Genomic DNA, 12,530 nt, shown 5'->3' on the forward strand with positions numbered 1-12,530 from the left:
TAAATATTTTAGAACTGAACAGTTTTTGGACATTAAAAAGTTTTTTATTGTTATTATTTGAAGTATAATATTCGATCCCTTTTTTTAAATCATGGTTTTCCTACATGTGGCTAATCCATTTACTTTTAAATGATATTTAGACAAAATGAAAGATTATATATTATGCTTATAAACAATTTATGTATGAAAGGGTTGATATGAATTAGTAATAAAATGTTGATATGCATGGAAAAACACAACTGAAGCTTTGTGAGTCTTGGAGAAACTGAAAAACATCAGATCCAAAAATCCCTGTAGTGGGATAGTAGTGGGAAGGAACTGATGTAATCTTTTTGGAGAGGGAGAGAAATAGAAAATGACTGAAACAGAGTTGACTGTGGCATTATCAGCACCTGGACATTCTTCCTACTCTTGAATGAAAACACACATTCTACCATGCTGAAATGTACTCGTTTAACTTTGTGTTTTTATGAATGTGTATATTTTGATATTATGTTATCCACCCTGAGATTACTGAGGATGGCACCACACAGCACCCTAAAGATGGCTGTGGAGGTTCTCACTTGGATAGCCTTAAGCCAGCAATTGCTAAGAAAAGTTAACACTCAAGTCTCCATCATTGAACAGTTGATAATTTCAGAAACTTATGATGAGAAAGTATGATGCTCATTCTCAAGTTTCTTTTAACACACTTAGCACTGACTTACACTATACAGTTATAGAAGTGTAATGATTTATAATCACACTATTCAGTGTTCACGCAGATGAAGTTGGGTTCCTTTTTGAGTCTGGTTCCTCATGTCATCTCAGGGAGTTTTTCCTTGCCACCGTCACCTCTGGCTAGCTCATTAGGGATAAATTTAAATAAAAATTTCATATCTGGATTTCTGTAAAGCTGCTTTGTGACGATGTCCATTGTTAAAAGCGTTACAGAAATGAATTGAACTGAATTGAGAGTTCTTTGTTTGATACCTTATGAATATTCAACAGTGCGCAAATAGACAAGACCCATTTTTGAGTATATATTCTACCATGAAGTGCTACATCCTTCGATAAACAAATATCTGCTTGAGTAAAGATTGGAACCTGACTGTTCACTCGTGTATCAATACTTAATTCCCAGTTACTAAACATATGATGACTAAATGTATGACATGAATGACAGGGGCAGGCAAGTCATGGCTACACACACCATCTCACTTAAAAACTGCCCATGACACATTACATATACAGCATATACAAGCCAAATAAACATCAAACCCAATATTTTTTGCACATAAGATGCAGCTTAGGCAGAAAAACAGAAATTAATTGTTTAACCAGCCATTAATAATTTAACATTGAGAGGAATCACTGTGGTCTTGGCACTCTGATATGATTGAACATTTATAACATTTATAATATTTATACAGTCGGGGAAATAAGTATTGGACGCCTCAAAATTTTTTTCAGTAAATATATTTCCAATGAGGTTATTCACATGAAATTTTCACTCAACTCAAGAAATCCACACATACAAAAAAATCCAAACATTAAAGTCCATAAATGAAGTTATGTGTAATAAAGAGGAATGACAGGAAAACCGTATTGAACACGCTAACTGAAATTTATTTAATACTTTGTTTGCCTTTGATTGTAATTACAGCTTCAAGACACTTCCTGCATGAAGAAATTAATCTGCTGCAGTATTCAGGTGTGATTTTGGCCCATTTTTGTAAACATATTGTCTTTAAATCAATTGGATTCAGGTCAGGTGATTGACTGAGCCATTCTAACGCCTTGATTTTTTTTCTCTGAAACCAATTGAGAGTTTCCTTTGCTGTATGCTTTGGATCGTTGTCCTATTGGAAGGTCCACCCACGTCTCATCATCATCCTTGGTGGATGGCAGCAGATTCTTTTCAAGAATCTTCTGGTAAAGGGCTCAATTCATCGTTCCTTCAATTATATGAAGTCTGCCATGCGATGAAAAACAGCCCGACACCATGATGCTTCCACCACTAAACTTCACTGTTGGTATAGTGTTTTTAAGGTGATGTGCAGTGCCATTTCTTCTCCAAACATTATATGTAGTATGACAGCCAAAAAGGTAAATTTTGCTCTTGTCTGACCAGAATACACTCTCCCAGTATTTCATAGGCTTATCCAAATGAGTTGTAGCAAATGATAAATGAACTTAGACATGCCTTTTCTTTAGTAATGGAGTCTTGCGGGGTGAGAGTGAGCAGTGGAGCTCTTGCCGAGTTGTCCTTGGCTCTTGGGCTACTCTTCTGACTATTTTTCTGACTCCCTGGTCAGAAATCTTGCGAGGAGCTTCTGTGCATGGCTTGTTGATTATGGGGTGATGTTGCTTCCACTTGCAGATAATGGCCCCAGTGGTGTTTACTGGAAGTTTTATTATTTTATTCAGAAGTTTTGAAATACATTCCATCAATATGTTTTGCAACAATAAGGTTGTGAAGGTCTTGGGAGAGCTCTTTGCTTTTACCCATCATGATGTTTCTTGTGCAACACCTTGGTAGCGTACAACCTTTTTATAGACCATCAATTTACTAACCCAGCTGATATTAATTTGCACAGATAGGAGGTATAATTACTTACGGATTTCAGCTGGTTCCTTGCCTTACCTTGCCCTGGAGAACTGCTTTTTCTTAGTGTGTTCAATACTTTTTTCCTGTGTCATTCCACTTCATTGCACATAACTTTATTTATGGACTTTAATGTTGTGAATTCTTCATATATCCAGATTCCTCAAGTTAATACTGATGTCTGGTGAAAATTTCATGTGAATAGCCTCATTGGAAATATATTTACTCACAAAAATGGTGACGCGTCCAATACTTATTTCTCCCACTGAGCTAGATAGCACTTGTTATTATTGTTCAAGATTAAGCTTAATGCCAATTAAACAGATTAGTAATTCACAAACATCCACTTGGAAAATGAAATGTCTATGCTATGCTACTGGAAAGTAAGAATTTAATCCATATTTCAAATCTGATATTCAAATTAACTTAGTTCTAAGCAAAAGATCAAAACAATTGTGATTCCTATTTTATCAAGAAATCATCACTGCTTTCATGCTGTGGACTTTTAGTAATCGCAAATAATCTTAATATCATGTGCAGCTGAATGAGTGCATTAACTTTCCCTCTCAAACATCATGTTATATCATTATAGATACACAGATGGGTGAAATGTTATGCTGTGACCATGTTGCTTTCATGGTTCGAATCCATTGGTCTTCTTATCCTACATTTCTATCCTGATGGGTGTGGTCTCTTCCAGGATGACTCCGCCCCATTCACATACCACAAGGACCCACTGAATGACTTTATATATATATATATATATATATATTACATGATTTGTATTCTGTAACACTGACATGACTAAAATACATGGTATCTTTCATTCATGTTAGCCAAAGGGTGCTAGTGTCTTTTACGTCCTTAGAACCCAAACCATTATTCACATGACAAACAACATTTTAATTTAACTCTTTTTTTCCATAAGATATGTTTGCATTTTAATGGTGTAATGTTTTTTTCTTTCTTTTTTTTTTTTAAAAAAAAAAAAAGACAAAAGCTCATACAGGTTTATTTTTACATAATTTATTTCCTTCTTTTTTTATAATTAGTCATTGACACCTTCATTTAAGGGGACCATAAATAACCTAACAAAAACTCCTGTTCCCTGTAATGATGATAAAAATAGTGCAAAGCAATAAATAATCATCAAGAACTTGGTGACACCATAGGTACTGACACTTGAATTTGGAAAAACTGTACCTACGTGAATATGCTGATGAGAGTCCTGCGAAGCTCCTCACGATCTTTTTTTGACTTCACACATCGTTTGAAGGATTCGGACACTCTGGCTGTGCTGCGTGCTCTCTGGCTGTGCTGCATGCTCCCTCTGAGTGTTTCTCCTGGGAAGAAAAGGAGCAATCAATTGTAATATTGATTTTAACCTAACCCAAGATGTCATTATCTCTGTCAGTAGCAATATAAAGTGGTAATTGGCAATTTTTAAGGTTTTCATCTCAACTGGTTTTTCTACTTTTGATGAATATGAAGTAATGAGGTCTCCAGTTCCTGTGCTCAGGTTACTGTCTGTGTGGAGTTTCCTATGTTCTCCCCATGAGCTTATGGGTTTCTTTTGGGTCTCCAGTTTCTTCATGGAGACCCTAAATTGCCTTTAGGGGTGTGTGTGTATGTGTGTGTGTGTGTGTGTGTGTGTGTGTGTGTGTGTGTGCGCATATGTGTGTGTGTCTGCGTGGTGTGCTCCGATGATCTGGTGTCCCATCCAGGCTGTATTACTCCCAGTGTTCCTGGGATAGGCCCTAAATTCATTGTGACACTAAGCAGGATGCAGCAGTTGCTGAGGATGAATAAATGAGCATTTGTTTGTCAATGTGTAGAGTAACAGCCATTACACCTGGTCTATCTATACCTGACCTACATTCTTATATTATAAGTTATATACTTTTTAAGCTTTTCATTCAAAAAGAAAAAAATACTCTGACCTGCAAGGCAGCAATATTGGTGTATTCCCCTGCCAATGATTCTGTGACAGCCCATGTCCACTTGATAGCCAGACTATTAGTAGCACATTGGGATGTGGCATGTGGATGTGGAAAAAATGATAGCACACTCCCTCTACAGTTTTTGGCATATTTCAAATTAACAAGATGCACTTCAGCTTATATAATGCAATGTAGAGGGTGTTCAGAAAGACCAGGTGGAATGTATTTTCCTGGCAACACCAATACCTACTATAGAACCTTGTTCAAATCCTTGCAACAGGTTATTTAGGAGAACCAGACCCGATCAGTGATCCAGAAATTAACATCCGTCCCTGCAGCCTTCAAGAAAGTGAGCCACACATTAGTGCCATTCTCTTGTATGCAGGCAGTAAAAGCATGGAGGCTTATTACTTTACTGAAACCTGCGTTCTTCCAGATGATTCTCCCAGAGTACTTGAAAACAGACTGGCTGCAGCATTTGCATGAAAACCATGGTTTCAGAGCGACAAGAAAAAATGTTGAGGGAGGTATGGGCAGGACAGCAATAGTGCTGTCAACAGTGTGAAACCTGAACCACGGCCAAGCTTTAAACCTTTAAATCTCTTCACTTTTTCATGGTCAAGGATCATAGCGCCCTGTACTTACTTTTAGGCAAAGTGTAAAAGACAAGTGATGAGTGCGCAGACTGGGTTGGAGAACAACAGAGACGACTTCCTGTGGCTTTTGAAGGTGTGAGAAGAAAAATGTAGGTAGCAGCCAGGCCAGCTCGGAAGCCTGTCCTGCTGTGATATTGCAAATTGCCGCTGTTCCTTAAGAATTATAGATTGCATTTTTTTTTACTGGTCGCTGCTCATACATAATGTGAAGCCTACTTTTGTTAGTTGTCAGATGTATTTTTATTCAGGTGGATGCTGATACTCAAGGGAGTATCAATGTTGGCTAGTACAGACAGTTGGTCTGTTTATGGAGGTATTTTGCTCATTTTAATTAGTGTGGTTTATCTAACCATGTCTTACAATTTGGTCAAACATGCAGAATAATGCTGACAGAGCCTATAATTGCTGCAGATACAGATATTTTCCCTAGCACATTACATGGGTTACTGTATTTCATAACAAAAGGTGCATTCGGTTCACTTTTTAGATGGGGTGGCTGATAACTGATGCTGAAAAATACACTCGGCCAATCAGATCCTGACCTCCACTGGGAACTGCATTTAAATGCTGTATTAATTAAGACTTTCAATTTGGATGTTCTTATAATGTAATGGTGTTTGTACAAATTTTAAATACAATTTACCAACATCACCTAAATTACTTGCACGTCATTCTTGCAAAGTTACCTGAGTTTGGGAAAAGCCCTTTTGAGTGTTTCTTTTTTCTTGGTTAAAACTATTCCTTATGGCCAGAATCCCAAGGTATCATAGCTGAGCACCTACAGTATAATTACTCCTAGTCACACAATGTTTATTAAAAATCTCTTGTCTGGGCATATTGGTGCACAATTGGAAGTGTAAATAAGACATGAAGGAAAGTGAGATCAAATTTAATCACTGTTTTTCTTCCATATTTACAAATACCAATCTTTTTTTGTGTGTGTAGCATAACCGCAGAGCATTTGCCATATTTCTCCGGTTTCATCAGATTTACAAAAGTTTTGGAAATTCTAACATGTGTATGTTGGATCACAGCATAAACTGCAAAACGCTTTCTAATGATTTCTGACATTTCTAATTTTGTTGGTTATGATTCAAAACAGCTTGGGGTAACGTGATTGCTGCTGTTACTTAGAAACCTGTGGTCAGAGGAATGGTAAAGATTAGGTGAATAAACCATGTTCATCAAATCTATATCATCATAACTAGAACACTTTGCAGCCGATTAGGTGTTTTATATTTGAAACTAAACAACTGTAGCTAATCACTGCTCTTTATATAGCTCATGTGTCTAAAAAATTGTAGCTGGTGGCTCTTCTGAGCATGACCAGCTGTTGTGATAGTGCATTAGGAGCTGTGTGTGACTTCAAGATGCAGTAGGAGAGAAATACTTTCTGGGTAGGAATTGCCAATGAATAAAAAATCAGAGATGCTGAGCAATGCTGCAAACTTTCATGTTGGAGAAAATCATTTTAAGTGCTTCACTTACAGTAAAAATACCAGCTGGGATATTTTTGAGCCAGACAGAATTTGGGACGGAAAGTTTTTTATACTATATATTGAACAACATATTAATCTCATCACATGATGTGTGAGGAGGATGTAAATGATCAGTTTAAAAAGGAATGCACTGTCTCTTACTGGAAACCCTAGTGGGCACTCCATGGTCTGTGTTTTCTGTTTGGCCCAGGAGGACGAAGCTTGGTTTTGCATCCTGCCACTTAGGCTTCCCACGAACCTGAGGGACACAAGCCATTCAAATAAGAAAATATCAGTCATCACAAACACCTAAAGTATTCTGCCATTCTGAATTTTGCTCCTGTTTATCACTCACCTTTGGAAGTTGTGGCAAGAGATGCAAGGACCTGTCTGGGGACAAGGGGAGCTTTTTACACCCCGATGCACCCTGCACGGAGGGAATGTACTTCGTTAGAATAATGCACCTGCCAATTTATTTCTCTCTAAAAAGTTCTCAATGTAGAGTATGAAATAATGATTCCACTCCATGAAAAGTAATCCAAAAAGGAATTCCTTCTTTCCTTATACTGATAATATTAATAGAACGTTAAGCTGCAAGAAGGGATGGTTTATATAATAAACTGTAAAAAAAAAAATGTTTAACTCTATATATTCTTTGACTAAGTGCTATACATTTTGAAAACTGGTGGCATGGTGGTGCGGCGTGTAGCACTGCTGCCTTACAGTTCCAGGGTCCCCAGCTTGAACCTGAATGTAGTGTTTCTGTGCATGTTCTCCCATGACTGCGTGGGTTCTCTGGTTTCCTCTCATGTCCCAAAAACATTATGGTAGGTGAACTGGCTATGCTAAATTGCCCTTAGGAGTGAATGACTGTGTGAATAAACTGGTGTTCCATCCAGGGTACAGTCCTGCCTCACTGCCCGGTGTTCTGGAATCGGCTCTGGATTCACTGCAACTCTAACCAGATAAAGAACTAACTGAAGATGGATGAATGAACGAATGAAATCACTCTTAGCCAGTGCAAGTAACATTTAGAGTAAAACCAAGAGTACAGAAATGAGCATAATCCAGAGGTTTTCAAACTAGGGGTTGCGATCATGTCTCATCACATGATTTACAAATGGGGTTGCAAGAGAAACTCATCTTCTCTTTCATAATGTTACTCATTCGAGCAAGCCACATTTAAATGAAGTGTACATATTATTTTAGCATTTTTAGCAAAAATTTAAAAAAATTTACAAAAAAATTTTTTCCATCATCTTCCTCCTCAAAATAAACTAGTGCTGTCTCAAATCACATACTTAACTAGACCATTATTGAGTACTAACACTAACCAGTTTTCGTTATAGTGTTTACATTTAAAAAAAAAATACATAAAAAAAAACTCTCATGTACCTTCAAACCTACCAAAGTGTCTGCTTTTGCATTTGGTCTTCTGGATTTTCTAGATTAGTAAATACTTTTGAATGTAAGGTCAGAGTTTTGGATTTGAGATGCAGCTCATGATAACAATCACAACAATGGCAGAACGTTTTAAAGAGTACCAGAGCTCGTCAGTGTTTTTAATGTTGCTGCGCATTAAGTCACTGAACATTTTACAGTTTGACTCGGAAACCTGATGGCATGTTTTGTCTCTTACGTGCAATTCACTACATCATACACAATTTCATACACCAAGTACAAACCAGCCATATCTGCTTTAACATGAGTCAATGCAAGGGATATTCCTTTGGTGTTTAGTCACTTATGTTACACATACATACATACATACATACATACACATTGTATGTTACAGTGTTCACATGTTACAGTAGTCCTGCATGAATCTGGACTTCTTCTTTTTTTGAAGGATGATCAAGGCTTGGGGTAACAGAAAATTCCAAATGTCCATTTGGGGGTCATATGCCCCAAAAGTTTGAGAATAATCTTTTCTTTTCTTTTCTTTTCTTTTTTTAATAACTAATTTGATATAAAACAGGTAAATTGTAACACACAGGCCTAATCAGAGACTTCTACTTTCAGTCCCACACTGCCCTCTAGTGGCACCACGAGGACTTTTTGCTTAATTTAGTACAGGCTAAAATATTGTCACGTTCTTATGGATGTGAACGAATATAAAATGAATCAGAAGAGATATATATATATATATATATATATATATATATATATATATATATATATATATATATATATAAAATTAAAAATACTATGGAACGTGTGGAAGTTCATAAAAATTGTTTGCATTGCATGAATTGATTCAGGTCTTACCTTACTTTCCATTTTAGACCACTGGAAATGCACCCTTACGCAGAATCAGCTGTATTTCTATTTAATTAGTCAACCAAAATATAAAATAAACTAACTGGCTGGCTATCAGCCTTGTCTAAATTTACTAAGCTGTTAAACATTAAGTTCGAGTGTCTGGAACTGTGAATGAGCAACGCCGAGTCTTCCAGTACTGAAGCAGTGCCGCATTAAAAGTAATAAAACATGTTACATTCGCTGTAACGGAGTGTGTAACATACTTTTAACTACCTAGCCTATGTTCTAACTTGAATCACCGTACAAAGTTGTCGTTGCTACGCCAGTAACCAAGGAAGTAGTCGTTTTCAAGCGAGTCGGCTCCTTGAGGTGACTGTTGACAGGCGACTCCTATACATGAGCCGAATTTTTGTTTGTTTGTTTGTTTGTTTGTTTGTTTCCACTCCTGCTTGGTGAAGATGTACTGTATGTAGCCAAGTGTATAAGTGTAGTGATTATTTATTATTTATTTATTTATTTATTTATTTATTAGGATAAATTGAAATGGTTTTGTTTAGAGAAAAAAATAGCAATCGGCCGTTTAGAAGGCGAAAGAGTCGACTCTTATTGGTGAGCTGAGTCAAATGATATCACTCATTGTTCGGTACAAACCATGGACTGAGTGAACGCAGGTTAATAATAATAATAATAATAATTATTATTATTATTATTATTATTATTATTATTATTATTAATAATAATAATAATAATAATAATAATAATAATAATCTAACCATTTTTTTGGTTATGATTCAAAACAGTTTGGAGTAAAGGGGTCGTTGCTGTTACTCAGCAACCAGATTTGGTGAACAAAACAGTGTTATATGTCATAACAGCATATATAGCTACTATAATCTTCATGTGAGTGAAAATCATTGCTTCGTTAAAAAAATATAAGTTAGACTAGTAATCTCATCACATGATCACATTAAACTGTGAAAAAAAACTGACGTTGGTTAAACATTCAAATTCACATTTACATTTACAAGGAAGTGCGAGCGCCTTGCGGAACGAGCTCTGATTGGAGGATGCTGTAACCAAGGAAACCACTGCTCCTCGGGGTACGCGCTTTCTCTGAACAATAACAAAGATTCGCACGCGACACAATATGTACAGCCTACATACACACTGTACACACAATATAGCTTTAATGTACACTGAATAAGGTGCAAGAGTTATAGTTAATGTCTTTATTTTTATTTTTATATTTATGCTCATAGTTTTCATAGCTTTATAATTTTTTCATGCTTCTCATGTTCATAACTTTCTCTCTTGTTTATCTTATTAATAGGCTATTATTTAATTTCTTGTGTTTTACTGTTATTGTTAAGCACCAGTACACAGAGAAAAATTCCTTGTACATGTAAGCCCAAGGTACTTAGCAGTAAAGGTGATTCTGATTCTGAAAAGTGGCCTTTAAATTCAGATTATGTCCCTCCAATGACTTCTAATAGAAACTAAATACAAACGAATGAACATACAAGTTAAAAGAGAATATTTATATATTACATTCAGAGAAAGAAATGCAAACTTGTATCTTAACACCTTCATTCGTTCATCTTCAGGAACTCATTTAACAATATCCTGGCCAGGGTTGCAGTGAATCCAGCCTATTCCAGGGACACAGTCCAGCTGATAAACACAATAGAAACTATCACAGAAATTCAAATGGTTTCCACTACAAATACCATTACAAACCGTCAGACAACCCTTAAAACCATTACCATTATTGGTCTTTAATGGTATCCACTAGACATAACATGCCACACACACACACACACACACACACACATACACACACACACACACACACACACACATACAATTTAGAGTCCATCACAAATCTTCACATACAGTACACTATCTAAGAAAATGACTTTCGTACTTTCATAATTTTGATCATGAGGGAACAGCTGTGAGACTACAATGTCACTGATGGGTTGAAAAGCAGCAGTCCGGTGCTCAGGAACTGCCATTGAAAGGCTAAAGGATGATTAACACACACTGTGCATGGAAAATATAATCTCTGGTCTTTAACTATAACTATATAGTTAACTATGTTAACTGTAAACCTGTACAGGCTGTACAAACAAGGTATGAGAGAATCTGATAAAGTGCAGGTGGTATACAGTACAGTGTTTAAAACCCCCAGCAACACTTACTGTACATGCCTGATACAGTCCTACCAGAGTCACACACACCATCATGTCAACCACATGATATCTACACAGGTAGCAAAGTGACAGTAGCCCAACATCTAGCTATGTTATCCCTCCCTATAAATTGTTGGACTGTTAAGTGTGCCTTTGACAATGTTGGCCAAGGTGGATTTAAAAGTGGATGAAAATCCATCAGCCCTGATGGCCTAATGTTGGCCCAATAAAAAGCCCCTGTATATTTATCCATGTAAATTAGGACATTTTATTGCCAATTCCTCTAGAATGCCCTTAACAATAAGTGTGCAGTAAGGCATGGCTTTTCGCAAGTCTTTTAATTAAACTGGGTCTTTTCTATTAGCCTATGTTAAAAATGTAATATACAGTGCTGTGAAAAATTATTTGCCCCATCCTGATTTCTTCTCTTTTTGTGTATTTCTCATACTAAATTGTTTCAGAAAACAAAACAAAAGCTAAGATAAAACAAAGGCAACCTGAATAAACACAAAATACAGTTTTTAAATGATAATGTTATTCATTGAAGCAAAAATGTTATCCCATTACAACTGGGTCTGTGTGAAAATGTATTCGCCCCTGTAGTTACTAATTGCCCAAATCTATGAAACTGCATACATAATGGGGTTTAGCTGGACTAGACGCAACCAGGCCTGATTACTGCAAAGTTGTGTTTAATCAAAGCAATACTTAAATAGATTTTTTTTTCAGCAGCATGAATTTGGTTAAAAGGTAAAAAGGTCTTACACAGTAAAACACTATGCCAAAATTGAAAGAACTTCCAGAAATTATGATTTATAAGGTGATTGAAATACATCAGTCTCGGAAGGGTTGCAAAGCTATTTCAAAAGCTCTGGAACTCCAAAGAACCACATTGAGAGCCAGTATCTCCAAATGGAAAAACGGCACAGTAGTGAACCTTTCCAGAAGTGGCAAACCTTCCAAAATTCCTACAAAAGCACAGAAACTACTCATCCAGGAAGTCACAAAAGAGCCAAGGACAACATCAAAGAACCTACAGGTCTCTCTTGCATCAATAAAGGTCACTGTTCATGACTCCACTATCAGAAAGACACTGGGCAAAAATGGCATCCATGGAAGTGTGGCAAGGTGAAAACCACTGCTAACCCAGAAGAACATTAAGGCTCATCTGAATTTTACCAAAACACACCTTGATGATCCTCAAACCTTTTGGGAGAATGTTCTGTGAATTAATGAGTCAAAAGTGGAACTGTTTGGAAGACAGGGTTTCTGTTACATCTGGCATAAACCAAACACAGAATTTCACAAAAAGAGCATCATACCTACAGTCGAGCATGGTGGTGGAAGTGTGATGGTGTGGGGATGCTTTGCTGCTTCAGCACCTGGGCAACTTGCAATAATTGAGGGAAACATGA

The 12,530-nt window shown here is 36.6% G+C and overlaps 1 protein-coding gene across 1 annotated transcript in view; it reads right to left on the reverse strand.

Moving 5' to 3' along the window:
- Window positions 1-9,462, reverse strand: part of dnah7 (dynein, axonemal, heavy chain 7) — a 134,330-nt gene extending 124,868 nt beyond the window's left edge. Inside the window, exons 1-5 of the mRNA XM_053627875.1 lie at window positions 8,930-9,462; window positions 7,334-7,618; window positions 7,017-7,088; window positions 6,824-6,920; window positions 3,795-3,930 (exon numbers count right to left, since the gene is read on the reverse strand). Of these exons, the coding sequence (XP_053483850.1) occupies window positions 3,795-3,930; window positions 6,824-6,920; window positions 7,017-7,088; window positions 7,334-7,471 (443 nt within the window). The 5' untranslated portion in view covers window positions 7,472-7,618; window positions 8,930-9,462. The remainder of the gene's footprint in view (window positions 1-3,794; window positions 3,931-6,823; window positions 6,921-7,016; window positions 7,089-7,333; window positions 7,619-8,929) is intronic.
- Window positions 9,463-12,530: the final 3,068 nt, after the last annotated feature.

The sequence above is a fragment of the Ictalurus furcatus genome, chromosome 6, assembly GCF_023375685.1.
Source record: "Ictalurus furcatus strain D&B chromosome 6, Billie_1.0, whole genome shotgun sequence".
NCBI lineage: Eukaryota > Metazoa > Chordata > Actinopteri > Siluriformes > Ictaluridae > Ictalurus > Ictalurus furcatus.